We start from the raw sequence: 26,750 nt of genomic DNA on the forward strand, positions 1-26,750 counted from the left end.
GGTTTCGAAGTCATATTGCTGCTTTATAATAGTTACTTTTTGCGGCTATTTTAGGCCAGTCTTTTTGTTAAAATACGAACTGCATTATGAGGCTGCTCTGGATTGAACACTTGTTCTCCATTAACCAAGTAATCGCTGTAAGGTAGTCTGTAGACCTCTTCAAAGCTCATCTTTTCCATCACACGTGCTGAGAAATGGCTACTGCATAAAACGTGCACTAATTTAATATTGTTCTCCTTAACGTACTGCATAGTACGATCTGTGAGCTTTCCAGCTATTCCCAAGCCACGATAATGGCTATCCACCGACATAATTTTAATATCCAGCAAACGGTCAACGTCGGGATACAAATCGAAAATATTGAAATGTTCGTCAACATAGTCCATAAGGGCCATTATTTTCTTAAACTTGGGATGATCACAACCATCAGCCAGTTTTTCTGAAGCATCATCAGTCTCTCTCTGAAATTTAAAATAAAAAATCTAAGAATGTAAATATAAAAACAAAACAACAAAAATGACATTACCGGTTTGTTGATCAATCCGTTGATATTCACTCCCACAATTTCGCCTCGCCCGTTGACTGCTTTGTAGGAACAGTGGTCATGAAGATTTTTTGTGGAATATTTTTCTAGCTCCTTGCATTCGCCAAGATTGACAAATGTGTTTAAAGGCTCGTCCTAGAAAGATAATAAATTGTAAAATTAAATATTATATAATGAACACTGCCACAAAATGCTAGCAGCGCCGGTGGTGTAGTGGTACACGGCGAGAAAATTGTTTGCATTGAACCAAAAAAAAACTTTATTTGTATTTAAACAAACAATTCCGGTTGAAATGATATTGCATTTTATTGTTTCGATAATATTTATTCAAATTAATTCAAAATAAGATTCTTTTTGTTTTAATAAGCCACTCTTCAACTGCAACTATTGTAAAAATAACAATATTCTTTTATTAAGCCAACAATAGTTAGTTTTAGTTTAACATTTATTTGTTGTGTCTATTCCCCGGGCCATGTATGCAGAAATAACTACCAACCATTCCGTCGTTTTCACCCGGACAAAAATGTAAACAATAATAAAAAAAATCTCGTTTGATTCAGCTCTAGACGTAAGTAAGTATGCTTCAGTTGCAAAATATAAACAGTTTTTCTTTTTTTCCTTGATTTTTTCCGTCGATCTTATTTTCAGTAATGAGTACCAATGCTCCCGACGCCAGGAAGGCCGCTCCCACACCTGGACCTTACCTATCGACACATCAACTCATGAACCGGAGAGATTTTATGCCTCAGAAAGGTTTTTTTTTTCAATTCAATTTAAATTCTGTTTGTTACAAATAGAAAACAAAACATAAAATGCGATTATTTTTAATTATTAAAAATTGAATCAATTAACATATTTTTATTTCTACTGCGTATATTTTCAGGCTTAATAAAATCAATATCATTGAATCAAAAAGAAATCTCTTTTAAAAACAAAAATATTTTGTTGTTGACCCAGCTGCCAAATTTGACAGCTTACGTCAACACTATAAAAGCTCTTGTTAATTCGAAAAGATTTTTTTTTTTAGAAACAAAGATACTGGATTGTTGAAATAATAATGATTTCTTTTTGCAGCCAAAACTCCGCTTTCCGCAAGTACAAATCGCTTGCCAAATTAAGAAATTTTTGGTGAACTTCGACATGTTCTGTTTCCGGGGGTTCTCGGGAACATCACACTTATCCTTGGCAGTCACATACAGGTTTTCTGGAATCTGGTTGAAGTCCGCCTTAACATATGTCTCGTCATCCATTACGCAGCAGTGTGGTTTCGTTAACTTCTGGTCGTACAACTTCCCGGCACGGCTTTTTGCGACCGTATTCTGTTTCTCGTCATGGTTTGGGGACTTCTGAACCTTAAACCACAGACAAACAGACGTAACTCTTTGAAAAACTTGTTCTTGAAAACATAGTATCTCAAAACATATAACCTCAGTAACGACATCTCTCTGGCTTCTCGCGGAAAACAAGCTTGCTCGCTAACTCGTAAACAATATTGCATAAAAGTTCTATAGAATATATATAAACGTCAAAGTGATCCGATGCCAGCGCTGCGACGAGTAGTTCGCGGAACTGATAATAATCAAATCAACCGTTAAATGCATGAACGAAGATACACAATGAAGAGTTACGTCTGTTTGTCTGTGCTTAAACCTACGTAGTCCAGCTCGAGTTTTGGTATTCTGCACGAAAGTCTTGCTCACATGTAACTTTTTAGCCACATCTCGAACTGGGGCGTTCGATTTCCGCTTAAAGGCCCCAACCACGCGTTTGTGATCGTTCTCGTTGACCTGACGGCTTTTTTCCGGATTATCGCTTCCGATAAACAGTCAGTCGTTTTTCGAACCGTTTTATGATACCAGACACCGTGGAATTCGCGATTCCCAACTTTTTCCGATGATACGATGCGACAGATCCTCCTCAAGGTATTCGCGCACGCACTGTTCTTCCGTCGCCATTTTGAAAACGTCTGTGCTCCTGAAGAAATCAACTCACAGAGTGTAAACAATACACATTAAACTATATGTACGCAAAATGTCAATTGATTCTACCCAATGGATCAAAAGTTAGAGCAATTTGAGAATGTGCGGATTTTAAACCTGACCTAATTCTGCAATTAATTATGGAAATTAAGAACGACTTAGCAGACTCAAATGCTATTCTAGCTTCCGATGTAAAAGCACATATGGAAGAAATGGCAAAAACCTTTTCTGCAGCATTACATACTTGCAATCCAATTGCATGTAACAACATAGAAATTGAACTGCAGAACGTCGGTGACGAACCAGCCCCCAGCTGGCGAATGCTAGGAAATAAAAAAATATGGAAACGCGACTGGACTGCATTTGACACCAAACAGCGTTCCCGTCGTCTTCAGGAAAAAGAAAAGGAAAAAGCCAGATGTAGGCGAAAGCAACGAAAGGAACATCACCAGGAAACACAACAACAACAACAACAGTCTGCAATTGGCGACCGACGCTTTTTGAAGGCACGGCTGCGGGACACCAAAATTATGGACATTGTGCGGACATATCTTTCATACTTGCACGACCAGCCACCTTCAGTATGCATTCGCGGAATCACTAAAACTAGTGCAACTTTAATGCTGGCAGTAGAAGGACTACCAAGGGAAAATGCCCTTTTACGCGAAATTTTCCTAGACGTTCACGAAGAACTTGGAATTCCACGCACCGACGTTTTGGCAGACCTGAATTCACACCGCGCGTTCCTACTTAGTGAACGCACACAACGACTGCAGCAAACTAGGGAGGCCGCACGCAAATTTTACAGTCCTCCAAATTTTCAACGGCACTGACGCACTCTACTAGAGGAAGTAACGACGACTATTCCCATGCAAGGGAATTATTATTATCGAATGACGACACTCTACATGAGGTAGCCACTGCTAATGTAAGTAATACTGACCCTCCAAAAATCTTTTCACTTCCTCAACAGAATGCGACTGAAATTTTTGTGTATTGCCAAAATTTCAATCGCATGAAAAGCCCAGCTAAAATGAAAGAAATCCACCAGAACATTCTATCTTCTTCTTTTCAAATAATTCTTGGAACTGAAACAAGCTGGGACGAAAGCGTCAGAAGCGAAGAATTTTTTTGGAAACAATATTAATGTATTCCGGCACGACAGGAATTTTCAACTCTGTAATAAAAAGTCTGGTGGTGGAATGCTCATTGCCATCAATGCTGACTTTACTGAAGAAATCATAACAAATAAGCACAAGGAATTCGAAAATGTCTGGGTCAAAGCACTTATTGCCGGTGATATACACATTTTTTCGTCGGTGTATTTTCCACCTGAACATGCCCACAAGCAGTCTTTTGAACTTTTTTTTTCAAATTATTGAAACTCTAATGTCAAATATGGAACCAGAAGTAAAATTGCATATTTATGGCGACTTCAATCAACGAAACGCAGACTTTATTACAGACATTGAAAATGAATAATTTTTACTCCCAGTCGTAGGTGAAGACGAAACATTACAATTATTATTCGACAAAATATCTTATTTTGGTCTTAATCAAATAAACCATGTAAAAAATCAACAAAACTCATAACCAAAACCTTTTATTAACAAATTGTACTGAAGACTACAGCATTATGGAAAAATGAAGTGTTTCACACAGCAATTGAATACTCAATCTTCGTACAAAATTCTTCTTCCTCCAGCGACTGGGAATATGAGGAAGTGCTGGAATACCATAAAGCAAATAATGAAGAAGCCAAACGTAGACTATGTACAATAAATTTAACAAATATTGAAGGAAATGTCGATACTGAAGTAGAAAAATTTCACTCAATTCTTCAAAGCCTAATTTTAGAAACTGTACCATAAAAAAAAGAAGACGGACACAAAATAATAAACTACCCGCATGGTTCAATCCACAACGGAAAAATTTGAAGAATAAAAAACAGAAAGCTCATAAACTATACAAAAAAAAAAAAAAAAGAAACCAATTTGCGAAACTATCACAACGTATGCAACCAATTAAATACAGCCATCAACTCTGCATATGAGGACTATAACCGCAAAGTCGAAAATGAAGTCAAGTCATGTCCTAAGAACTTTTTTAATTATATAAACACGAAATTAAAAAGTAGCAATTTTCCTTCGCGAATGAATTTGGATACAAATGTAGGTGAGAATTCTTCTGAAATTTGCAATTTCTTTGCAAATTTCTTCCAAGAAGTATACACCACATTTTCCGAAGAAGATCGTGACCGCGATTTCTTTGCATTCATTCCTGAAATTTCTAAAAACATCTCTGTCAACCAACTTTCTCTTTAAACGGCGCCGGTGGTGTAGTGGTAAGCGTGATTACCTCTCACCCCAACAGGCCTGGGTTCAATCCCAGTCGGCGCCGCCGGGATGTTCTGAGGCATAACATCTCTGATCACGCCTTCCTTCGGATGGGAAGTAAAGCCGTTGGTCCCCGGTTCATGAGTTGATGGGTCGATAGGTAGGGTCCAGGTGTGGGAGCTGCCTTCCTGGCACGTCGGTAGCATTTGTGCTCAGCACGGAAAACAAGATCGACGGAAAAAAAACAAGCCAAAGGAAAAAAAAACCAACTTTCTCAACATGAAGTCCTCAATGCACTAAAAAACTTAAACGCGTCGAAAGGGTCTGGACCTGACGGCATCGCACCCATATTTTTGAAAAACCTTTCTGAAGAACTCGCATTTCCTCTTGAGCGTCTTTTCAACATGTCTCGGAAAAATGGAAAATTCCCTGAAATTTGGAAATCATCTTATTTGGTACCTATTTTCAATTCAGGTGCAAAATCAGACATTCGCAATTATCGTGGAATTGCTATTATTTCTTGCATTCCAAAACTTTTTGAATCAATCGTAAACGGCAATATTTTTCAGCAGGTGAAAAATTTAATTACAAGTAAACAGCACGGCTTTTTTAAAAGTCGCTCAACTACCTCTAATCTTCTAGGATATGTATCTTTCAATATTAAAGCGTTGGACAGTGGCAAGCACGTTGAAGCGCTATACACCGACTTCAGTAAAGCATTTGACCGCATCGACATACCATTATCAATCCTCAAATTGCAGAAAATAGGAATGGAGCCTGGACTTTTGAATTGGCTTCAATCATACCTAACACATCGTAAACAAATAGTCCGCTTTCAAAATAAACTTTCAGAACCAATTTCAGTCACCTCTGGGGTACCCCAGGGTTCTCATTTAGGCCCACTTCTTTTTATTTTGTACATAAACGACATTTGCTACATACTTAAAAAAATAAAACTGCTTGTATATGCAGACGACATGAAGCTCTTTATGGAAATAAGTAATTCTAGCGATGCAGAAGAATTCCAGAATGAAATCAATATATTCAACACCTGGTGTGGTAAAAGTCTACTTCAACTGAACGTAAAAAAATGTACCGCAATAGTATTTAGCAGAAAAATTGAAACACCGCATATTGAAATATCATTAGGCAACCAAATAGTAGAAAAAAGCAAAATTGTAAGAGATCTAGGTGTAATCCTAGACTCCAAACGAACTTTTATAGAACATTATAATACTACCATAAGTAAAGCAAACAGAATGCTAGGCTTCATTAAAAGGTTCAGTCATAATTTCGAAGACCCATACACTATTAAGCTATTATATACCACATATGTAAAGCCAATTCTGGAATACTGCCACCTAGTATGGAATCTATACATTTCCATACACGAAGAACGCATAGAATCTGTCCAAAAACAATTCCTTTTATATGCATTACGCAAATTGAATTGGACTGCATTTCCATTACCATCTTATGAAGCACGCTGCATGCTCATCGATATATTAGCACTTAAGGAGTGCCGCCAATTTGTAATGCTTTTCTTTATCAACGAAATTATTTCAATGCGCATAGATTCGGCAGAAATTCTCGCACAATTAAACTTTTACACACCTTGTCGATATCTTAGAACACGGAATTTATTTTCTGAAAAATCGTACAGAACAAACTATGCAAAAAATACCCAATCAATGGAATGATACGTTTATATAATTTGCATTGCGGAACTATTGACATCACTATGTCCAAGCAGCAAACAAAAACTAAGCTAAAACAGAATAGAATTAATGCATAGTATGTAAGTAAACATTGTAATAATCATTGTATGTAGTCTACACTGGCTTGACGAAATGAAATAAATAAACGGTACACCCTTTAAGGGAAAACAAAATTGCCACACTATGCTTCGCTTATTTCTATAATTAAGTAGAATGGAGCATATGCTACGCGTTCACGCAACTTTATGTGACGGAAGCGTACTTTTGATATAACGCATGCTCATCATCAATCCCAGATAAGCGTTTCCATTCCTGGGAACGATTGTTGATTCGTGTCGAAATGTCTTCCTTGGCCAACGTAGCACGCATTCTATTCAAAAATTACGTTGAAATAATGATTACTTTCCAATTTTATAACGAAGGAAGTTATTTATCAACACCGGTGAATGCAAACACAATCTAAAGCTGCTAAAGCTGAATGATGACAATGAGTGATGACACCGCTACGTGTTTTGATTTGCGCTGTACCGTACGCTGAGTGATGTGGGTTCATACATGCATAGTTGTTGGTGTGCGTGTTTGCTTCCAACGCTGCAGTTCAACGTTGTCTCGTCCCAAACCTTTTGGCACAGATAACAGTCTCTATAAAATCAAAGGAGTGAAGGGGGTCTGGCATGACTGAAAGGAATACAATACAAACGTATTTGATGCAAATTAACCATAACATTTGTTACGTCTTTCGGCAACATATTGGGGGTGAAATTTCAAGAAACCAAAATTGACCGCCGTACGAAAAGTGGTCAGGGTTTGAACACTTATAACTCTGTCAATAGGTTTGTTAGACTGGATTTTTAGTGCTTCTGTAGCGTCTTTTTTTTCTTCAAAGGTATTTCTTCCGAAATTTTTCCTAATAAAATTTGGTAGAAGATGTCTACAGCAGTTTCGACATTTCATTCATTATATGCTAATTGACGCTGTTTAATTTATGTTTGATTTTTTCGTAGTCTGCTAATTTGTATTCATAAAATTACTCGTATTCGCAGTCGTTGGGTCTTTGGTATTCGTGTACAAATAAAGAATATTCAATTGCTGTTCAATTGTGTACAATGGGTTTAATAAATCGGTCACACAGCAATCTTCATAAATATTCGTAAGTAAAAAGTCTAAATAACAATTTTGTTGGTTCTTAATGTGATTGATTTGGTTCAATCCTAAATTAGCAGTTTTGTCGCAAATGAACTGAATTGTTTCATTATAACGACTAGGAGAAGACATTACATCTCTGATCACGCCTTCCTTCGGATGGGAAGTAAAGCCGTTGGTCCCCGGTTCATGAGTTGATGGGTCGATAGGTAGTGTCCAGGTGTGGGAGCTGCCTTCCTGGCACGTCGGTAGCATTGGTGCTCAGCACGGAAAACAAGATCGACGGAAAAAACAAACCAAAGGAAAAAAAAAAAAAAAAAACTAGGAGACTAGGAGTAAGATACTTTTATTTTCAGAGTCCAGAATGAAGTCGGCATGGCGTTGGTTGAAGTATCCTTAGATGTGAACTTTCACCTCAGGAGGAAATTGAGATATAATTTGTTCAACATTTTGGAAGAATGTTTCGTATGTGTTTTTATGTGCATGGTCTGGTGGAAAGTACACTGAAGCGAACACGTGTATATCACCTGCTATGTGAGATTTCACCCAAACATGCTCAAATTCATTACATTTTGCTGTAGAGATGATTTCTGAGTTAAAATTGCCCGAAAAAGCTATGAGGACTCCGCCTCCTGACTTCTTCTGAGACGCATGAAAATTCTTGTCGTATCTGAATACATTAAATGCACTTGCAAAGATTTCTTCACTTCGGACGCTTTCATTCCAGCTTGTTTCAGTTGCCAGAATTACCGAAAAGGATGGGCATAATAAATTTTTAAATATTTCCTTCATTTTGGCTGGGCTTTTTATGCGATTAAAGCTTTGACAGTAAACCAAGATTTCAGTCGCATTCTGTTTATGTGAAGAAATTGTTGGAAGTGCGTCGGTTGACAAAATATTTTCTTTATTATTATTTACCAGAATTTCAGTCGCAATTGTTAATGTTAATGAAAATATTGAAGACTGTAGAATTTTCGTGAGCCTCCCTAGTTTGCTGCAGTCGTTGTGTGCGTTCGCTGGATAAGTACGCTCGGTATGACTTCAGGTCTTCTAAGGCGTCATTTCGTGAAATTCCAAGTTCTTCGTGGACGTCCAAGAACATTTCTTTTTTTCCTGAAGGCGACTGTGTCGGGTTTCCATATTTTTTATTTCCTAGCATTCGCCCGCTGGGGCTGGTTCATCACCGGCGCTCTGCAGTTCATTTTCTATGTTGTTACATGCAATTGGATTGCAAGTGTGTACTGCTGCAGAAAAAGTTTTTGCTATTTCTGAGGATGGGTTTTAATTCTAAACAAGCCAATCGATTGTAAATTTTTCTACAAATCTGATAAAATGAACACTTTATCAATTTTCAGTAAGTCACTATTGAAAATTACACAAATGTCCAACTGTTGCAATGGTGATCAAAGTGCTTTTCCTAACACAGATTTCAAAATCTCCATTGAGGGCAACCGCGGCGTAGTGGTTAACATCCATACCTCTCACGCCAAAGTCACGAGTTCAAATCTCACCCCCGGACAAGTCACGAATGACCCAAGAGTGTTAAAGTGACTTTAAAAAAAAAAAAAAAAAAAATCGAATTCCATCCGGTGTTGCCGAACGGTGCTTATTCAATCACCGTGTGTGGTGGTGTCCGTCATCATCATCATCATCATCAGCAGCAGCAGTGCTTCCGGCACGTGGCATTGAACATTGTTCTCCAGTCCACAACGAAAGACTGTCCGCAAGCAGCGAGCTGCAGCCCACATGATTTCAGTTCCCATAAGTTATATCTCACATACCACGTATTTTAAAGGCAGAATTGGGGGTGCAATTTCAAAAACCAAAGTCGGTCGCGGCATGAAAGTGGTCTGATTTTGATCCAGAGATTATGGATTTTAATTCTTATGGGGCGTTTACACTTATAGTATTATACTAGCGCTAATGAGCCAGCTGCTAGCAAAAAGCTCACCAGCATAATGTAAAGAGGGCATCAGCGTCTACCAGCATGAGATTTCAGGAACAACTGAAATTAGTGCTAGTTGGCTAGTAAACTAGCGCCATCAAATCCGTACAGATGTAAACACCCCATTAATACGCCAATCAATAGTAAATTTTTCTACAAAAGAGTTAAATTTAAGACTTTATCTGTTTTGAAAAGGTAACTATTGAAAATTGCATAAATATGCAACTATTGCTATGATAATTAAAATTTTTGCCGATTGCCTGCGAAAAGCGCTTTCCCTAACACAATCGAATATTATCCGGTCTCACCGAACGGTGGTTATTCAATCACCGCATGGTGTCTGGTCATCATCATCAGCAGCAGCAGCAGCGGTGCTTTCGGTGCGTGGCGTTGTACATTTTTCTCCAGTACACAACGATAGGCTCCCCGCAAGCAGCTAGCTATCAAGGCTGCCCACAAGAGCCCTCGGTTCATCGAAGAAGCCGCACCGCTACTGATCGGATTCAGTTGCTCGTTGTGAGCTGCTGTGGGCAATCTATGCCAAGCGCGTCACCCTCGTTCCAAACAACATACAGCTCGCCAGCCTCATCCGTGCTGCACACCTTTGATGCCACAGCGACCGTCAGGTTGGCAGCCCAGTCATACGACGTTAGAAGGCTGACAGCTCCGGAATGGGTCAAGTGAGAGAACAATGGTGCCACCGAATCCAAGCAATGAATAGGATTGTTTATATTGTCGATGAGGACTGATAGAAACGTGTTCTGCGCAAATTTGATATCTATTATGTGCTATATTTTCTTAATATTAAATAATTTGAATTACTATTTGAAGTCCCGTAAATTCTCGTTCGCTAGTGATTAGTTTTGAATTCACAGTATGTCTAGTTAATAAGTATAAAATGAACTTGATTTATCCTCTATTTAGCTTACAGGTTGTACCCCTTGGAATAACCTAGATTAATTGTATTCGGCTCTAGGTTCATACAGATATTTACGAGTATGAATTGCATAACTTATTACTTGTCAGTACAATAGATTTACCATTATGTTTCGGTCTCAACAGGAACGTTATTAGAGAGAGCAAAGGATTAGAACACCTGATTGGTGATTATTCGGAACCACTTTATTGTGAGTCTAAATATGAGTTTTCGACTTAGATGATGTATAACGTTCGTTTCATATATTTTAGCATTGAAGCTACTTTAAATAAAGCTTTCAATCCCAGTGTCGACTACGATCTTTTATCTGCTTCCTTTCACAACATTCTTCAAAGAATCATTGATGAGTGAAGGATTAAACTACTCCCAGGAAATGCCGGAGGCGGACGCTTCAATGCTCGGCTGTGTGGCCCCAACTCCGCCGAAAACTTCGTCTGTTGTGATCGTTGTGAGGGCTGGTGGCATATGTCCTGTGATGGGGTCACGGACTCTATAGAAGATCGTGAATGGGTGTGCATCAAGTGCCTCCCTGTTCCTGCTCCGTCGATTGTTGTCACCTTTACTTCTTCCGCGCGTCAAGCCAGACTGCAACTGGAACTGCAGCGGCTTAATGAAGTGCGCGAGCTTGCACGAATGGCCATGAATATGGAGTTAGAGCGCAAGTTTTTGGAACGGAAATATCAAAAGGATATTGAAGATTTGATTGAGAAGCAGTCTGCGGAATTGAATGGAATAAATTCTGTTAGGAGCCTTTCAGTGAAGTAAATGGTGGAAAAGCTCCAAAAGTAGAAATTCGAAGCCAGTCCTGTAAGGTGCTGCGGGTGGTACCCCAAAATATAGTTTACAGAGCAGTTCCACACAGATTCGCAAATCGTTTCGGATCGACCGTTTTACGATTATGATGAAACTTTGCACAGTTGTTTGTTATTGCTCAACATGCCATTTTACACTTGAAAAGAGCTTATGCAAAAATGATGCGCATCAATAGAAAAAATATATCTCGTGAACGATTTGTTTGATCGAGATGGTGTCTTAGAAGAAGTTGCGAAAAGTATTGTGCCTTCCAAGAAAAAATATACACTGTAAAAAAATTATAATTTTTTTTACCAAAAAAAATCAAAGTAATCAAAAAAAAAATAATTCAATTTTTTTTTATTTGTTTTGTAGTTTAGATAAAGTAATACCAAATATATCATATTAACAATATGATCCATTCATGCCTTTTCCAAATATTGCAATGGCGACCCGCAAAATATTGCTTCACGCACCATCTAGCGTTGAAAAAGGTCAACAACAATCATTCAATTACAATCGAGGGGCGCAAATATAGCACTTATCGAGGCACTTATTACAAACGTAAGAGTCACATTATTTTCAATAATTACATATTACTTTAAAATTTGTCTGACATGTCACCAAGGATGAATACTAAGATGAAGGTATTCAAGGTAATTTTGTGGTTTTGTTGCCCCCTCGGTAGAGATGAAATTTTGCGCTCATTTGGATCATCCCATTTTTTAATTACTCGATTAACAACTAATCGATTATTTTTTGTTCGCTGTGCTGCCATTTTCCCACCAATGTGCAGCACATGTTTGAAACGATCGGTTATGATCCTCTGGAGATGTTAATGCTTATATCGGCATGATATAACCGATTACAAATATTTTACTTTTCGGTTCGATAATCGATATTCGAATGAAAATCGGCCATCACTAGATGAATGTGAAACGTCATTTCAAATATAAGGACCGTTCATAAATAATGATACAATTTGAAAGGGACCAGGGCTAATCACAAATTACGTCCCCACGGTAACTGAAATAAACACGAGTGTTCACCAGTTGATGTCACTGTTGTCATCAAATAAAATAATATGCTGAAATACATTCATGTAAAATATTAAACAAATTTTCATTTGGTTTACCCCTCGTGACGATAAAAAAATACATTGGTAGCCTTTTTGGCCACATAGGTGCTTTCATCGCTAAAAATTTGGTTCGCCAGCTAAGCGAAAGAGTGGACCTAACTCATGCGTATGATTGAAAAACTGTGAACAACAAAGTTTAAGGAAATTAATTGGGATTTTTGTTAAAAATACTTTCAAGATTGAACACTCACGAATAACATCTCAAAAGAGAGAAAATTGCTCAAATTATGTGACAAGTGAATTTTAACCTACGAGTATCTCGAAAATAACAACTTTGGCAAATTAATCATCATGAGCTTTTTTGTTGTAAATTTAACACTATTTGAAAGATATTCGATAACTATTGGTAGTATTTTGGAAAATACTTATTTTTTCAATAATTCATAACTTTTTTTATGATTTGCCCAGCAAATACACAGTGTCAATAGGTATTTCTTTAGCTAAGCTACAAAATTAATAATAAATTTTTTTTTAAAAAGATATGCAATTTGAGTAAACATCTCAAAAGAGCGAAAATTTCTTAAAATATGCGATAAGTGAATTTTAACCTACGAGTATCTCGAAAATAACAACTTTGGGCAATTTAACAATTGAGCTTTTTTGTTGTAAATTTAATGTGTTTTAATATTAACACTATTTTAAAGATATTCGATAACTGTAGGTGATATTTTGAAAAATACTTATTTTTTTTTCAATAATTCATAAATTTTTGTTTATGATTTACCCAGCAAATGCACAGTGTCAGTGAGTATAAATTTATCTAAACTACAATATAAATATAAAAAAATAATTTAAAAAAATATTCAATTTGAGTAACTTTAATTTTTTTTGATAATTTTGATTTTTTTTTGTGAAAAAATTATATTTTTTTACAGTGTATATTTTTTCTTGAAAGGCACAATACTTCTCCGCAACTTTTTCCAAGACACCATCTCAATCAAACAAATCGTTCGTAAGATATATGTTTTTCTATTGATGCGTATCATTTTTGCATAAGCCCTTTTCAAGTGTTAGTCGTGTACAAAACTAGGGAACCAAATATGTAAAATAGAATGTTGGACAGTAACAAACAACTGTGCAAAGTTTCAACATAATCATAGAAGGCCGATTAAAAAATTTAAAAAAAAATCGTCATTTGAAATGGAACTGCTGTACATATTAAATACGGTTTGATCTCTTCATTCTGAACAAAATAGAAAAAATCACAAGGTTCGAGGACATTTTTTATAATGTGGCTATTTTATCGGTTCAGGATCCTCCTTTAGGTCAGTAGAGTTTCCCTGTGGGCGTATATGGCATCTTAACACCATATATACTCAGTATTATCAATTTCCAGTAATATACGTTAAGTAAAGTGTAAAATTATGTCGATAGATAGTGGCATTTTCTACTTTACCGGGAACTCGGGTTCATCCCCTCTATCTCGGTACGCAAAAGTCTCCGGTCAATGAGGCCACCACCAATCGAGTTTTTCCTTTGAGAATATGTATAACATGTTAGCAGAAACCGTTTGGCAGCCAAGATGTTCAATTTTGTCGTGGATTTTGTAAATTTTTGCCCACTGTGCACCGCCCTCCGGAGAGCAACATCCGATGGATTTAGGAAAAATGAAAGATTTGTTGCAGCCACGAGATGACAAACCATCTGATCTAACGCTCGAGCAAATTATAGCTTTGCAGGACTACTTATCGAGGTGCAAAATGCAGCTACATCCAACGGGAAGTGTTCCGGATCCGTACGGAATGTTGAAGCCATCCTAGCCGGACGTCAGCAAAGGTGCTGTACGTAAAGCTTATTAGAAACCGAGTCAACCTCCAAAGTAAAGCTTTCCTTTACCTGGGTTAGCTAGTCCCCGGAAACGTGAATCTAGATGGAAACAGAGAAAACGGTGCTAATTCTAAAGAGCAAAACCCCAGAATGCTCCCACTAGAACACTGCTCGCCCATGAAGCAGCGAAATGCTACTAATGAGCCGCAACAACAACGCCTCATAGGCCGCAGTGGATTATTGAACCAGAACCTCGTCTTCTGAGTTCACTAGCACGTAGGCCAAAAGAAACGAGTTATCAACGAAACCCACCGAACCCAGTAAGCGTACATGCGAATTTCATACCCATGCTCCCACACGATGAGCAGCAACTAAACTAAATTGATCCGATATTCGTGGGAAGCCAGCGAAGGACCCCCGAACGAGCTGCGGCATCACCGAACCTGCGAGATGCAAGTTTTACCACGTAACCTGCTAACATTTTCGGTATATCCAGCTGATTGGCCCGTCTTCATTAGCCAATACGAGTACCCTACCGATGCCTGTGGGTATAGCGACGGGGATTTTGGACGCAGTCGTCTGATCTTACCGGCTTCAGTCCCCCTAGTGATCCAAACGCTCAAAATGCGCTACGGACGTTCCGAGCTACTTATCGAATCACTAGCTGAAAGGGTGAGAACAGCACCATTGCCAAAGATTGACAAGCTGGAAACGATCATCGTTGCACACCTGTACGATCATCTTGCGAACCCCATTTTGTTCGCGGGGGGCGACACATCTAAATCTCAATTATAGATGCTCAAAAAATCTCACACTAGCGAACCAATCTTCGAACAAATCTTCGAACAAATCTTCGAACAAATCTTCTTTCATTTCTCGCATCGCACTTGCATCGCGCATCATCTTTTTGCAGGAAATTTTCAGAATCATCATCAATCTTCTTTCTATCTACTCAGCGTGCGCGGAGCTAACCACAGCAAAACACATTTTTTCCTGCATCGTAGATAGAGTCGCCCCCCTCGATTTTGTTCAAGGATTTGGGGGATAAATTACCTGCTGAGTATCAAATGAGGTGGGCTGGACATCGTAAAAAGCAAAGGGAGGTTTTGTTTCCTTTGGTTTGTTTTCCGTCGATCAAGTTTTCCGAGCTGAGCACCAATGCTACCGGGAGGCAGTTCCCACACCTGGACCAACCCGTCAGCACTCGTGTTTATTCCAGTTATCGTGGGGACGTAATTTGTGATTAGCCCCGGTCCCTTTAAAATTGTATCATTATTTATGTACGGTCCTTATATTTGAAATGACGTTTCTCATTCATCTAGTGATGGCCGATTTTCGAGAAATTTGGTTCGATTAACGAACCAAAAGGAAAATATTTGTAATCGGTTATATCATGCCGACATAAGCATTAACTTCTCCAGAGGATCATCACCCATCGTTTCAAACAAATGACAGCACAGTGAACAAAAAATAATCGATTAGTTGTTAATCGAGTAATTAAAAATTGGGACATCTCTGATTTTGGTGTGCGTGTTTTGAAAAAAAAACGGAAAATTTCATCTCTACCTAAGGGGCAGTAAATCCACAAAATTACCTTGCATAGGGGGGGGGGGGGGTATTCATTGGATGAAACGGACCGTGAAAAGGACACTAAAATGGAAAGTTTTTCTTACGACAGTTTCATCATAGTATTCTCCTTTGCCTGGACCCTACCCATCGACCCATCAACTCATGAACCGGGGATCAACGGCTTTACTTCCCTTCCGAAGGTAGGCGTGATCAGAGATGGGATTGAACCCAGGCCTGCGGGGGTGAGAGGTAATCACGCTTAACACTACACCACCAGTGCCGCTAAACGGAGGTTAGTATGAAGACCTTCAGCGATTTCATGGAAGAGATCGTAAGCGATGCCTACAGCGTGTCGTACGTGTCCGCTACTTTCGATCGATACAACAAACAGGATCGCCGGAAGTAACGAGATCGGTATTTGATTCACGCTGAAGTGGGAAAGGTGGATTGCTTGTGCTGTACTTCGCCTTATCGGTCGACGACTGCTGGAACAAAGTATAAAGTTTGGAACTGTGTTGAACCTGCTTGTCACGGGTGGAGAGCGTGCCGCAGTACGAAACACTGTGAGGTCGACGGATGTCAATATCGGCACAATCCACTATTACATTCTTCCGTTTCGAAGGGAAAGGGAGGATCCAGCGAGTTGCATGTACAGTATCACCTCAACAAAGCATCCGTACTTTCGTTACTTTTCCGTATACTTCCGATCACATTATTTTTAGACGAAGGGACATCCGTAACCATGATCGAAAACAGCTTGACATGCTTGGCATACACAGTTTTACACACCAACTGCTCATTTGTAAATAACTTTTTACTCAGTTGTTGAAATTTGTTTTTCTTTAAATTAATTGATAGATTAGAATCATAGCTTACTATAAATATGCAAAAATTAGTTAAAGTCCGAGATGTGCAGCGAGCATTGCTCACTTCATTTTTACAACGCAAAAACCAATACAGTTTATTACCTACTAGAATTAAAATCTACTTTGTTTTATGTATCAATAACAAGCTTAAACGCTATTCTATTTACTGCTTCAAAAAGAACTATGTTTAGTCAACTCTGTGTAAAGTTATTAGCAAATGAGCAGTTCGTGACCAAAACTGTGTATGCCAAGCATGCAGCTTGGCAAAGGAATTAAGCGTTACCGGGTACAACAAGCCACGCTGCTTGAAGTGGACCTGTGACATCACCAGGGAAGAACCTGACCCACAGCGTCTCTCGATCCTCATCTCCTGCTGCGGAAATCCTTAACGGTATGGAATAAACGACGTTCACACAATCCAAGCTTTGGATTTTCCTATGCAGAATCTACCAATCGATGAGCTGATGAATATTTACACCCATTGTGCTTCGTAGTTTTTCGGTTCCGGCAATATGCTGTGGCTGAAAGGGCAGATGTGAAAGAGATGTTTCATCAAGTCCATAAGCACAAACGAAGTGACAGACGACTAACTGGCGAAGAAATCCATTAAAATAATGTGGTTCATTGTAATAGAATTTTCTTGGAAGCTTGTGCCATCATCCACCAGATGGGTTAGTTTTTTTGTTTTGATTTGAACAAAGTTGATTTTGTGTACAATGATTCTTTGACAGTGTGCAAAGAGTGTATCATTTTGTCATATTTTTATGCATTTCAGTTTTGAGTAGAGTGAAAGATTCTAATACATTTGGTGAAAATGCTAGTACAATCCAGTAGTAGTGTTGCCATGTGGTACAATCTAGTAGTAGTGGTGTTGCCATGTGGTACACTGAAAAATTGAAATAGCAGGTTAGTCATCAAAGTTTTCGAGCCGCTCCGTCTGTCACTTCGTTTGTGCCATAAGAGAGGTGCGGATCGCTCTGCACAAAGTTTCTTGTTTCGTGAGTACCCATCGGAAGAACCTCAAGTATTCCGACGATGCTACATTTGGTGCGACGTGTTCTCCAGCCATCGCACAGTACGTCAAGAACGCCAACGCAAGATTGTTCGAGAAGGATTGCCACGAGCTGTCGAGGGAATAGTTTTCAACCATTACGTTGGCGACTACCTAGTTAGCTTTACTACCGACAACGAGGCTAAACAAGTTGCATCTGAAGTCCGACAGATTCACTAACGAGGAGGGTTCGAGATCCGGAAATGGTGTTTGAATAGCCCAACGGTCCTTCAGCATTTACGTGAGAGTCAACAGCATCCGGTGAAGCAAATGTGTCTGGACGAAATGGATCAATCTGAACGAGTCCTGGGAATGCGTTGGATGACAAAGTCCGATGAGTTCTGTCGCTCAGCGCGTGGAGATGCCATAAACCAACGAAGAAACAGATTCTCCGGTGTGTGATGTCCCTCTTCGAACCAATGGGATTTCTCATTTCTCACGCCGTATTTGGTCTTCGGTAAAGTACTTATTCAAAGCGCTTGACGTTTAGGAATGGGTGGGATGAGAAGGTAGGTTGTTCAAGCAATGGTGCCAATGGACTGAGATCATCGATCATATCAACAGCGTTCGGATTCCAAGATGCTACTTTCGAAATGCAGGGGCCACAGCTCTAGCGAATTCAATTACATACATTCTTCAATGCAGCCGTGACGCTTGTGCCTGCGCTTCGTACCTTCGAGATTGGAGCTTCAGGCCTGCGTGCTGGGTACGCGTCTCGAAAAATACGTTATTGACCGCCAGCGGGTATTTTGGAGCCACTCAAGAGCAGCCCTCAGTTGAATTAGTGCAGATCCTCGCAAGTACAGTCCGTATGTAGCGTACCGAGTGTCTGAGATATTGGCAGCGACCGATCGCAGCGAGTAACGCTGGGTAGCATCAGAAGACAATCCAGCTGACAATGCTACGAAGTGGGGAGCTGGATCGTACTTCAATCCAACAGCAACTGGTACAGCGGACCTGATTTCCTATACTTACCTGAAAGAAAGTGGAAGAGATGTGATCTGGCAAAAGCAAGAGAATAGGTACATCGAGCATGTTACGTTCATCGGGAGATACACATTCCTGAATGTATTGTGGGCATCGATCGATTCTCAAAGTGAACGCATTTGCAACAAGACCACCTTGTCAGTAAAACATCGCAGTGGTTCGACGGACCCCTCGATCGTTGCTGTACCTGGCGAGAAGTAAACAGAAGTAAACTCTGCACAGGTACGTCATCGATATGACCATTACACTAAAACATTTACACACCACACATACAAAGTTCAACCCGAATTAGAAAAAATGAATAAAAATAAATTAAAGTTCATTCACATGAAATTACCTTCTATTCTAATTTAATAGGTCAACGCTGCCCAATATGCCGCCCGCGGACCGTAAGCGGTCTCCTGATCTCATTTCATCAAGAATATCATTCTAGTACAGTTTTTTTCATCATTATGAATTTTAGCCCAGAATGAATAAGAAATAAACAAAATGCATCTTGAAACATGTTAATCAATCAAATATACAGCCATTTGTTTTTTTTTCGGCGCTATTTTATATAAACAGATGGAAATTCTAAATTATTTTTCATGGAAAGCTGAGATCCTAAGCTTAATTTTACGATTAAAATCAAATTTATGTGAGCGAGGAAAAAAAATATAGAAGCTCCATGGTTTTGACCAATTTTTGGTGTGAACATTCTGAATCACCATAGGTCACCTACAATTGTGGGCCACTTCATAATACTAGGGTGATAGTACTTCCAATGAGATCTATAGGTGAATCATTCAAAATACACTATATTTTTCTAATAATTATAAATTCAGTAGCGGTTTCAATCCTACGAATGCTTATCCATTTTTTGCGGGCCAGTGCGTAGTTTTGCCACCCTACTTACCTCACTTTACTTTACGGTAGCTTATGCTAAAATATAAAATTATTCCGTTGTGGTTAGCTCCTATGGATGTGTAGCTTTATCACGTTTGCATGATATAAAAATATGTGGTTAATATTAATCTCGCACAACGCAGCAGGCCTGGGTTCAATCCCAGTCGGCGTCGCCGGGATGTTCTGAGGCATAACATCTCTGATCACGCCTTCCTTCGGAAGGGAAGTAAAGCCGTTGGTCCCCGGTTCATGAGTTGATCGGTCGATAGGTAGGGTCCAGGTGTTAGAGCGGCCTTTCAGCACGGAAAACAAGATCGATGGAAAACAAATCAAGGAAAAAATTAATCTCGCACAGATCGAATAATTTGCACAACGATACGCATTTAATTTCTCTATATTATTAAGTCGATGGTTGCAACTTTATCGATTGAACGTCGATTTTGTTCAAGTTAAAAATTTACATTATTTTGTATTTGGAAATTGAATATCAGCTCATGCTATCAGCTCGTACATTGCACAGTGACAGCCACTTGAGACCACCTTCCCACCGAGATTTACCATCAAAGCTTAAAATTTATTCCAGACATAATCTCTTCAGCATGCATAATTTGATACATGCTCATGAATTATTCAAAAAGCATCTCACTTTCCATGTCTCCTGCGAAAATCCTACGATTTTCTTCGCATGTTCTTATATAAAATGTTACTATCTCGTTTTCCTCGTTTATAGCATCGGTCGTTATGTACAAAAGACACCCGTCTGTGGTTCTAAACGAGATAGGGTGGGTGTACCAGTTATGGGCATATGCTCCTACTATGATGTATTCCAATTATTACCTATGGGATTCCCATAATCCATAATTCGAGGAAATTGATATATTATATATATATATGTATATCTACCCTAGCTAACTAGCATCAAATATCGCATAGGTGTTGTAACTAAAGCCCTCTAGTTAAAGTATGGACGACTGTCACCACAAAACTGAAAAAAAAGCTGTTCAAATCGAGCAAAGCGGTGCATTTTGACGGTTCGATTGGAACAACTTTTGACAGACGTCCATACTTTTACTGTAGGGCTTTAGTTGTACCTATCTAGCAAACAGATGGTGAGCAAACGGAGAAGTAGGGTAGAACAGGGGACAAATACACACCGGACAAAACGCTGGATTTGGTTTTTCATAGCTATTGCACTCTAATTCTGGGATTTTTTGTGCCGAAATGGCTTGTCAAATTTATGAATTAAAAACGGGAATGTAATGATAAATCGCATTGAGCGTTTTGCGCCGGAGTGCATTTTGGGTTGTCGTTCCCTAAATGTCACAAAGCGGAATAAAATCCTTACTGTCTATCTCACCTTGAAGAAGAACTTTTTCAGCAATTTCAGGACATCCTCAGCGTCGTCTACTGTAATTAACTCAATCGAAATGTTCGTGTCAATCTCATCCGATGGGGTGCAATCCTCGGTTGAGCTAGGCTTGACTGCCCCCTCAACACCATTGCTAGCGGTCGACATCTTTGAAGCCATACGTCCCAACGGTGGTAACAGCTCTGATAGCTAAAGAAAGGGGAAAATTGAATTATGCGCTCATTCACTGTCGGTCTTGAATTGTGTAATGAAAATACTGAGGTAGAATTAAAAAAAAAAAATGAAGCCATGCAAACGAAGCGTTATTTAGTAAGAAGCATGGTAAAATAATTGTACCTATTTAAACCCTACACCAAAAAATAGCGATGTGTGTTTTTAAATGTTCGCTCTATCATTTTGAGTTGCTGATTGTCAGCACATCACAGTGGAAGGAAGAAATTTCATTCTAAGATATAATAAATAAGACTGAATTCAATTAGGGTAGGAACTACTTCAGCCTAATCGCCCATTTTGGGCCTATCGAACAGAAAACTTCAAATAAATTCTTGATTACAGAGTTAACAAGTCAATTATGCGTTTGGTACGATACTTTAGTTAATATGCTACGGAACGAAGTCAATGAGAACGCGTGATATGAATGTTTGCACCCATTATTCCCAAAAACAAAAGAAGCGCTCCAACCGAATCGATTTTTATCTTCATCCGATAGGCCGAAGTGAATTCATTGGTCGTTTCAATGCGTTAGGCTGCGTTTATAATCCGTAGGCCGAGTTTGGCGTCAAGAAACAGTGTTAGACTTTTGACAATATCTCAACGATTGGTTTCTCTTTATCAAATCTTACGGTACATGTGGAAAGGTAAATCAATTTGGAAGTCATCAGTAATAATAACATTCCGTTTGGTGCTAAACTTCGCTAGATTAAGAAAAACTAAGTGCGGATTGTGCTTAATAGGCCGGAAATGGGGTAGTTAACCCTACTTAGATTGTTGAGAAACCAATTGGTTTCTTAGAGTCAAAAACTTTTGTAATATTGATTGTTTTACTTGAATTTATGTACTAATTTGAAAGTTCAGATATGTAAATGCACCTAAATCAAAACAAAATCTTGCTTTCCATTATTCTGGCAACTATATAGCCTGAGCTATATCTGGAACACCTTGTGAAATCAAGGATTCAATTCAACCTTTAGAGGAAAAGGCTTCATCACTAACGCATAACGACCAATTCTATGGAGGGAAATGTTCTACGCACCATACATTAAAAGCTGTATAATAGCTTATTCAAGCAAAAAGAAGGCTATTATGTATTAAATGGATAAGATAGCAATTAAAAATTTAGGATGTTTGTTAGGCAGAGCTGAAGCGTTATCTTCTATATTTCAAATTGAGGGATTCGATTATTTTACATGTATCAAATAGTCCAAAGAAGCACATCGACACTTTTGAGTTCATACCTATTACAGTAATGACCCGATTTTGTCAGCTCCTTTTTGAAAATCTTTTCTAGTGTTCTAAGAAACTCATGTGTTTTTCAGTGGTCTTATTAAAGCATAAGTACACCCAACCGGGGGATGTAAGATTCGCTTACAATTATGAGGGATTAATCATCAGAGGAGACCGCATGAACCGAGGATGCGATATACCTAGCTGCGGTAAAATGCAAGAAAATTGGAGACCGAAAAATGTAGAGTGTATTAGTGAGGTAAATTAGTTATGTCGAAAAAAATAGGAAACAGATTGCCGACTGGACTCGAACCACGAACGCTGCGAATATCAGACATGTGCTTTCTCCACTGCTCTCTCCATGCTTCTGAATATGGATAGCCTAAAGGCAAACATGAAGCGCTCATTTTTCGCATACTCGACTTCGTATGCTTTTTCTGCTGGAGAGATTCGAGGCAAGTGTGTGCGTCGTTCTACAATGTTCTACAATGTGCGTCGTTCTACAAGTTTTAGTCGAAAGCGTAGATAGAACACGAAATAAAAAAGACAAAAAAACCATTACATCGCCTGCATGGTCAATTTATAACATTCGTTGCGATGTTTATGAACAGAGGATGATAGGAAACGGAACTAACATTCATTGTAATAGATTTTTGGTTTGCGTGTATACATTAAACGTCCATCTAGAAGATTAATTAGATAGAGTTGGAATTACGCTTGAATGAAATTATTAATAAAAAATGTCGGGTCATTGCTGTTTTATTTTTTAATTACGTTAGCAAATCCAACGAAGTTGAATCAACAATCAATACGAAACTAACGGTTTTAAATTGGTTCACCACTTTAGTAGCCTATTGGTCCCAAGCAAACGATTAACGTACCCTATTCTAGTCGAAATTCTACTACTACGCAATGTTTGTTTTGATTCGCTATGAAAGTTTGACAGATAAAATGAGGGGTTATTGGTTTTTCCTATGTTTCGAGGGGTGAATCGATTAGCTTGGGACCGAAGAGAGTACCAGAGCTGTGCCAAAAAGTTGAGCACGTTACTACGGGACCTTCTAGTCTTAGAGTTACCTCTATGGTTGAATCATGCTTGTGTCGATGAAATCCGTTCAGTAGAAAAGCCGTTGGTCCGCGGTTCATGGGTTGATGGTAGGGTCCAGGTGTGGGAGCTGCCTCCCTGGCGTCGGAAGCATTGGTGCTCAGAACGGAAAACAAGATCGACGGAAAACAAATCAAAGGAAAAAAAAAGATAAGGTGGGTTCGTCAACCAGGGTTGCTGCTTCTCCCTTCGCAATAAAAATTGTTTTGCGGAATTATGAAATCATTATATTGTAAATAACAAAAAGAGGTTGTAAAGTATGTTTTTAATACATTAAACTTTCATTCCTCTATTTAACGTCGGTCTCTGTTCCATAATCTAGTGCCAATCACCGACGGACATTGGGGTCAGAAAGCAGTCACGCTTACCACTACAACACCGGCGCCGGCAATACATAAAACCTGTGTGTTTGACACATAAATTATGCTTTCAGAGAGTCACAATCAGCGATTAAACGATTCGGGAGTGCTCACCTGATTGAACGCTCACGAATCATTAAATCGTTGATTGTGACTCTCTGAATGTGAAAATGACAAGTTAAATGTGTCAAAATCAGTTCACTCTTAGGTGTCAACACAGACAGGGTGTGTTTTTTCGGTGTGGGTCACTCGATAGTTTGGTTTCCGATAGCAACTCATTGTTGCGGTGCTTGCTCATTGTCTGAACTTCGTTCGCATTTGGAGTTGGAAGCAAACAACTGGAGATAGGGGGCGACCCCGGCGTAGGGGTTAGCATCCATACCTCTCACGCCAAAGTCACGAGTTCAAATCTCACCCCCAGACAAGTCACGAATGACCCAAGAGCGTTAAAGTGACTATTAAAAAAACTGGAGATGCCCATTGAAATAAAGATGCCGATTAGGTTCAGTTTCGAGCATGACTCTGCTAAATCATCTATGGAAGAAATTGCGAATTTTGTGCATTCGCTGGACGCGGACCCCACTCAGATGATCGCTACATATATCGCATAGCGGAGGAAAAATCTATGTTAATCAAGTTCAAATCAGAAGATTCGATGCTTTATTGTTTGCTAAACAACCGTGAACAGTTAGTTTTCCATTATGCCGATGGGAAGTCAGCCGAGGTACGCATATGTGAGAGTTTACGACCTCCCACCAGAAGTCCCAGATAGCAATCTAGCATTAGTGCTAGGGAAGTACGGTGATATAAAGCGTACGGAAGAAAATTTCAGCTGCCTTGGGCTAAGGTATGCACACAGGGGTGCGGGATCTATATATGGATTTTAAAAAATATTAGGATAAATTTTGCAATTTTGTCAAGCCTGACATTTTTCATTTCAGCTCTTCTAAAAGATGAAATACACCAACTAAAATAAATATGAATTTCGTAGAACAAAATGTTTTTATGATTTTGCATAGTTTTAGGTGTCATTTTTACAACTTTGGAATATTTACAATATTACCTCAAAAATTCTAAAGGTTTCTACGTAAGTGTATAAAGAGAATTCCATAGAAAAAAATAATGAGCCTCATTTGTTTACGCGAGTTAACAAAAAGGTGGATATACTGAATTTTATTTATTTCTTTGTATTGTGAAAATACATTTTTTCAGAATACTTGCTTTGATGGTTCATTCTGAAGTAATGCGATTGGTTATCATCGATTTAAGCGATGCATATTTGTGTGTGGATTATTATCTATACATATCCTAAGTAAACAATACGGATGCAATGAAAAATTTAAATGTTACAGATTATTCTTGATGTCCGTTTTATAACTTGACAGTCCAAGGACGGTCACAAGTGGTTTTTGAAACCAATCTGATGATCATGCACCAATATTAAAATTCATGTAACGGCCACAGATTGAGCTCATTAGAATTACCTGAGAATTGAAAGAGAATTATCTATAAACTGAGACTTCAAAAAATAAACGGAATCTTCGAATTAAACAAAAATCAAAATTGTAAACTTAAAGAAGTTTTCAAAAACTGTTTACTGAGATAACTACAGAAGAAAGGTTTTTTTTTCGATATTGGACATCGATCATGAATTGGCGGGAAAAAGGGCTGTTCATAAGAGGGGTCAACGTAGTTTATGAACATCCTCATTCACATGGTTTCTATGGTTTAGGTATGAATGTTTTCAGATTTTTGTTTTTTGCAGAACAGCTTTTTGACGTGTTTGTCTGAAGTTGAAAATACTTTTTAATGACTTACGTATAGAATCAATAATACTTTAATATACATCATTTATTACATTTATACAACCTAACAAGCACAAGTAGCAGAGTTTACTGTTCTTATAACATGTTTTGGAAACATCATAAAAACCAGCGGCAAAAAATTAAAAAAAAAATGAGCATGAGATTCGAACACAGGCCTTGGTGTGAAAGACTTATTACTTCCTAACTAGACCAACTCCGCTTGATAAAAGGTTAATAATAAGTATCTATCATGTTCTTGCCAAAGGCATGAAAATTATATTCTTGTGCAACACGCCTGCTTCGATCCGTCATAAAGAAGTTTTGTAAGCAGCAATGCGTACATTTAATTGCCATAGTGTTATTTAAATGTATTTTCAACTTCTTATAACACATCCTGCACCTTTTCAGTTGCATTAATTTATGAGATGTCATAAAAGAGTGTTTTCAACTTTCTTTATAACAAACCTCCGAAAACCTCATATAAAAAATTGTCAATGACTGCGTGAAGTGACAGTCCGGCTCAATGGCGCAATCAATGTCCACGTCAATCTGGAAAGTGCGGAGTCTCTTCAAGAGCTTTATAAATTCAACTAAGATTGATTTTGCATACGACAAGTTTTATAGTGGTATTAAAACAATAAGATGCACGTTTAAATAACATTTATAGTTAAAAGCAAAAGAAAACTATTTTGGAAAATGTTGAATTCTAGGAAGTATATAGAAAACATCTTTAAACCTCATATAAAACATGGGATGTTTTATGCATCACTTATAATACATTATTACAACAAGTCGTTCTAATTCTTTTTCAGAAAGATGTTTTGTGTGTTACTTGGGGGTCAAAAAATGGTTACAAAGCAACGCAGCAATAGCCACCAGAAGTGGATAGATAAGGAAATAAAAGCAGCGCAAGTGGTCATGGAGAACTTCAACCAGGATAGCGATAGTGTCAGGCAGGGCAGAAAGTGAGAACGGTGGCTTGAACAACTTGTTCCGGAACATCTACACCGAG

At 38.5% G+C, this 26,750-nt stretch overlaps 1 protein-coding gene across 1 annotated transcript; it reads right to left on the minus strand.

Moving 5' to 3' along the window:
• Window positions 1–11: 11 nt before the first annotated feature.
• On the minus strand, window positions 12–21,231 carry LOC135716807 (arylalkylamine N-acetyltransferase 1-like). The gene is made up of 3 exons (XM_065239019.1): window positions 21,015–21,231; window positions 527–679; window positions 12–461 (listed from the first exon to the last, which is right to left on the minus strand). The coding sequence occupies exons 1-3, from the start codon at window positions 21,183–21,185 to the stop codon at window positions 51–53; spliced, it is 735 nt and encodes a 244-aa protein (XP_065095091.1). The 5' UTR covers window positions 21,186–21,231; the 3' UTR covers window positions 12–50.
• Between the last annotated feature and the right edge of the window lie 5,519 nt (window positions 21,232–26,750).

This window comes from Ochlerotatus camptorhynchus, unplaced genomic scaffold (assembly GCF_037179485.1).
Source record: "Ochlerotatus camptorhynchus isolate MF236.1 unplaced genomic scaffold, CSIRO-AGI_Acam_v1.1 ptg001373l, whole genome shotgun sequence".
In the NCBI taxonomy this organism is placed as follows: Eukaryota; Metazoa; Arthropoda; class Insecta; order Diptera; family Culicidae; genus Ochlerotatus; species Ochlerotatus camptorhynchus.

Coding starts and splice junctions, on each gene's coding strand:
- LOC135716807 (XM_065239019.1), bottom strand. CDS start 21,185: ATGGCTTCAAAGATGTCGACCGCTAGCAATGGTGTTGAGGGGGCAGTC. Junction 680..21,014: donor TGAAAAAGTTCTTCTTCAAG/GTGAGATAGACA, acceptor TTATCTTTCTAG/GACGAGCCTTTAAACACATT. Junction 462..526: donor ACGGATTGATCAACAAACCG/GTAATGTCATTT, acceptor TTTAAATTTCAG/AGAGAGACTGATGATGCTTC.